The 5,060-nt window shown below is 34.9% G+C and overlaps 1 protein-coding gene across 1 annotated transcript; it reads right to left on the bottom strand.

Moving 5' to 3' along the window:
* Positions 1 to 253: 253 nt before the first annotated feature.
* Positions 254 to 4,034, bottom strand: LOC143247744 (innexin inx2-like). Its single transcript, XM_076496170.1, has 2 exons — positions 1,602 to 4,034; positions 254 to 972 (listed from the first exon to the last, which is right to left on the bottom strand). The coding sequence occupies exon 1, from the start codon at positions 3,915 to 3,917 to the stop codon at positions 2,796 to 2,798; it is 1,122 nt and encodes a 373-aa protein (XP_076352285.1). The 5' UTR covers positions 3,918 to 4,034; the 3' UTR covers positions 254 to 972; positions 1,602 to 2,795.
* Between the last annotated feature and the right edge of the window lie 1,026 nt (positions 4,035 to 5,060).

Here is a 5,060-nt window from a genome sequence, read left to right as displayed (position 1 = left end):
TATTTTTGAAGTGGGAACTAATGGAACCCAACCTTGGTAATCTCCAACTGAAAGTCGGACACATCAACCACCGGGCTCCAAAACAAATATACAACTTTATGGTTTAAAATGAACATCGAATACTAACAAATAATGGAACTATAGTCCTTGTCACATATCAGTCTTTCTTACTGCTGCTTACGTACGGTGGCTTTTGTTTGTTTATTTGTAAGTATTATTATTCTTTTCACGAGTAAAGACAAAAGATACCACATTAAGATTTCACTTTTAATGTAATCACCAAAATGGTTACAGGATTTTAGTCAAATGTAAACTGAAATAAAAAGTAAACAAGAGAAACTTCATAATGAAACAAAAACATAAGGTTTTATATCATCTTATAAAACACGGGTTAACTGAATGGCACAGAAACTGAAAACTATAAATCTTTGGTGGGAGCAAATTAAATACAATATGGAGTCAGAGCGTCATTTGCCCCTCCATCATTTCTGTCACACACACACACACACACACACTAATGCTTTTAGGAGAAATCAGCAATATTAAACCTCTGATTTCATTCTGATCTATAGAATATATGTTACAACGACTTTAAAACAACCATTTCTAAATACTGACCATAACACACTAGTGTTATATACACTGAGGCTTACTCCTGTATAGTTAGAAGTTTCAGAGCAATATACTAGATTTAAAAACTTATGGGTGGCTGTTGAAAGAAACGACGACGTTACGGCTTCCAGAGAGACTTGAATTTGAAGTTCTCAAACCTACAACATCTACACAGATTAGTATTAGTGTAATATCCACTAACATTATTCGGTAACAAAACCAACACAAAGTAGTTGCTCAGAAAGTGATTACAACCATGTCAACAAATTGGGAGATAAAAACACCCGTTTTATTTGTTTACTTCATTTGGAGGGAAGTGATGGAGTTTAACTGGTCTGTTTTCTCCCGTCATCCCAGAGCCTTTAGAAGGAAACAAAGAAATCCAATTAGAAACCAGTCTTTAGTGCATTCCTTTTTATAAAAGATATGATTGGATATCACACACACCTAAAACTGGCTAAAGACTATAGTGGACACGAAGGCAAGTTGATTCAGAAACCCACGAAAATTAAAGGTTACAGCTAACTGAACTATGTTAGCTTCCTTAACAGGGAAATACTGTGTACACATTTTGTAAAAAATCTTTATCTTACTACTAATTCTATTGAAAACCACAAGGTGGATTTTTATACGAAAGGGAGGGGCTGCGATCAGCAAGCCCATCGTTTACTTTGACACAAATCACAAGGGCTACGAAATAAAATTACACTTTTGGAAGATTAATTGAATTAAAATGTTTTAATAATCTAAAACATTAGAAATTAGTGTTTCGGTCCTAACTGGACTCACTAAGCTAATTAGAGCCGAAGTCATTGCCTACTTACCCGTATATTCGTTTACTAATAAACACACCGTACACAGGATGTTAGATAACTAGTCACCCAATGGTTTCCAAGATAAAATTTCTTACAACACGTACTTCCTTCCTGTTGATTGTTCACAAAACGAAGGTTACCCCGCCCTGGGTTTATCCAACAAAAACAACTTACCGAAGTATTGTAGCCGAAACGTCAACGTTTCTAGAGCAGCCAAAGTCCAGACGTGTTAACTTCTAGAACTTTTGCTCGGGGCGCCTCCTTGTGGTTACAGCAAAAGAATGTTAAACATATCACAAAACTTCCTTATTTAAATAATTCATTTTTAACTTAAAAGTAAAAATTCCGTAGCTCCAAAAAGTGACTACACATTTAAGAATAATTTGAAAAATAGTTCTCGTCTTTTGGCACAATTACACTCATACAATAGACCAGAACAGCCGTTCTCAAAGTTTACAAAGTTTAGGACTACTTAAACTTTTGTCGCAGACTCAAATCTATCGGTATGTTTTGTTATTGTGGATAAACGTTCCGAACATTAAAAGCTGGATTCCAAAATGGAATATTTTAATTCATACAAGTTTAGTTTCACGAGAAACTCGTGAAAATCTTAATTATTTTATAAGATTTTGGGCATAATTCGCAGACTTCAGTCTTAGAAATATGGAAGACAATCTAGAGCAAAAAACAAGTTATGATTTTTAAAAATATTCATATAAAAAATGCTGCTCTAATTGTAATTAAATAACCACTGAAAACAAGTGATGAGCATACATATTCGATAATGTTAACAACATTCAAAGAAACTTAATCAATACAAGATAAAGCATTTACTAGTGAGAACCTTACAAGCATGTAAATTACATAACTTCCATATTTTGTAAAAACATTATATGTCAGCGCTTAATTTAAGCATAATCCTATAACCAAAACACACCAATACGGTTAATAACTCAAGTCTTCATTGTTTAATTAAACATTAATCAAATAAGCACTTTGGTTATACGTTAGAGTCGTAGTCCAAACAAAAGGATAGGGTTCAAGTGAACGTACAGCTTAAGTGTGACAATCTTTCCAACAATTGATGCACTCAAGAATTTGTTTCGTAATTCATTAGCAAAAACACAAAGCTAACAATTACAAGAATTTTAGTTTTAGAAAGTCAACTGTTTGTTACTTAACCGTAATGTTTTAATCTCCCTCCAACATTTGTGCCAAGGTTATTTGCGTGTACCAAGAACGTCCGATGGATTTCACCGCTGGAGATAAATACAAAACAAAATGATACTAGAATGTAATAACTTGTTAAAGTCCACTGAGAAGAACGTTTATTAGAATGAACCGCGATCATCCACACATTAGTTACCGTTACACTGTGTATTCCTTGTCTTTGTTGTTCCGTTTCCTTAAGAAATCTTTGTTTTCTTCTAGCTCTTTCGCAAAGCTCGCCATCAACTCCTTAAAGTGGACGGCGTCCATGTTTTTACACAGAAGGTAGATTAGAAACCAATCACCTGCGTAACAATAGTTACACACAGTATCAACGTCCGCCTGATTTGCCATATTTGCTCTAGCTTTCAAAATAAGATGACGTCCGTTTCGCCAAAGGAGGGTAAAAATTCTGTAAACCAACTTAATGCCACTTACAACGCACAACATAACCAACCAGAACCATAAAAATATGTATATCTTTTCATTGATAATATTCAGAGATAACATGCATAGGGTGTCATGTTTCTTTACATCACCAGAGGAACCGAACTGGTAGAACGAGCACTTGGTCATTCTTGGGAAGACTCTTATCATTGGATCAACTCGATCTCGCTGTTCAGTTCTAGCAAATTTGATTACGTCTGTTCCATAAGTTGTGAACTCTCCGCCCAGGAACTTATCTATTAGGTACATCTGACCGATTACATTAACAAAATACATTATTTCGGTGATAACGAAATAGCCAATGTACCTACCGTGGTTATTCAAGTGAGTCTTAAGATATTCAACCACCAGAGACACGGCCTCCGACTTGGCTTCAAAACTTAAAACAGGAGAGTTTAGAGACGACACCAAGTTCTTTACCAGAGAGCCTTCCCATATTTTCCAGAGGTACCTCGGCAGGTAAAACATCGCCGCCTGAAGAAAGAGAACAAAACACACCCACTGATAATAGGTGTGGTAAACCTTCTTTTCTCCGACCTCTGTCTTCTTAACTCCAGGGGCCACAACTTCGACTCCAACTTTAAGATCCATCGCAGACGGAAGAGTGAAGGTAGTGTGAATCCAGCAGTATGTATCTAAAAGATTTTGAGGAATGTCATCCGTGGACACACAGTCAATTGGATCACCAAAGTACTGGGTGCTTGTTACTAACAGGCTGAACGCAGTTAGAATCAACACTGTAGCTTTGTAATGTAATCTACATACGCTGTCGTCGATGGAATAGGTTGCAAATTTCAGTGCACCTTTGAGGGCCCCAAATAAATCAAGAACCATCGTTTCTCTTTCACAAATACACACCAGACTAAATTTTTCACTTTTGGTTAATAACCTTTGTAAAATAACACTACAACTATTTTCGCTTCTTTAAAATCGCAAATTGTCTTACCCCTCGAAACTAGGACTACACTTCACTTTTTCTGAGGTCTTTCCTCCCAGTCATAAATCTTTTAACTAGTTGAACTAATGATTTAATCACAAAGTTGATTATGATTGGTTCTTGGCTCCCCAGACGACTTGGTGTTTGAATAAAGTGGCCAATTAGAATGCGTGTTAGAGAAAAGTTTACGTCATTAGTTGTATTGCTACGGAAGTTCGTCCGAAAAGATAAAAGGAGGGGTGTTAAGACGTCAATTCGTTAACACGTATCTTTCTCAACTTACGCAAAAACTGTTGTAATTATATTGTTAAAATTCCCCAAGAACTGAACTGGAAAAATAGGTGTCAAAACAAGTTAATCTTGTGTTATAGTATTGTTATTTCATGTTATTAGTGTTTGGAAAAGTGAAACAGTGAATTTTAAGGATAAGCCTAGTTTTAAATTTATTTAAAAGTAGTCGGAATGTTGATTTTTAAAACAAAACATTAATAAATAATATTCTATTAAAATAATCCCACTTAAAGCTTTTATCGTCTGTTACAGAATAATTTTAGTGAAACACTGCTTTTAATAATTTTGAAAAAAGGGGAAAAATATAGAGATTAATTTTCGTACTAATATATAGCTCATGCAATAGAGGGCGCTAAAAGCTCAATTTTTCGTCTGTCGTTGTAATAAAAATATTTATGTTATTAATATGAAATAAAGCAGTGACTGTAATTTCAACTGTAAATCTTATAAATAAATATCACTTCTCTGTCAAACATATTTTATGGCATCCCTTTATGGGCCTAGAATAGCCTCGTGGTTAGAGCTCTCAATTAGTAGGTTATCTTTCTTAGTAGCTAAGACTGAAGAAGGTAAAATGTCCATATCAAATAAAATATGTGGTTGTTGTCGACGTGTGTTTTAAAATCTTCAGGTACTTGCAATATTTGTCCAGTTCTTGGGGTTTTATTCTACAAGGAATTTCCCGAGTTACCAAATATCATCGTTTTTGTACAAAGGATTAACATAATTGTACAAGAAGCACCTTCTGC

The sequence above is a fragment of the Tachypleus tridentatus genome, chromosome 3, assembly GCF_004210375.1.
Source record: "Tachypleus tridentatus isolate NWPU-2018 chromosome 3, ASM421037v1, whole genome shotgun sequence".
Lineage (NCBI taxonomy): Eukaryota > Metazoa > Arthropoda > Merostomata > Xiphosura > Limulidae > Tachypleus > Tachypleus tridentatus.
This window is presented reverse-complemented; position numbering and strand designations above follow the sequence as displayed.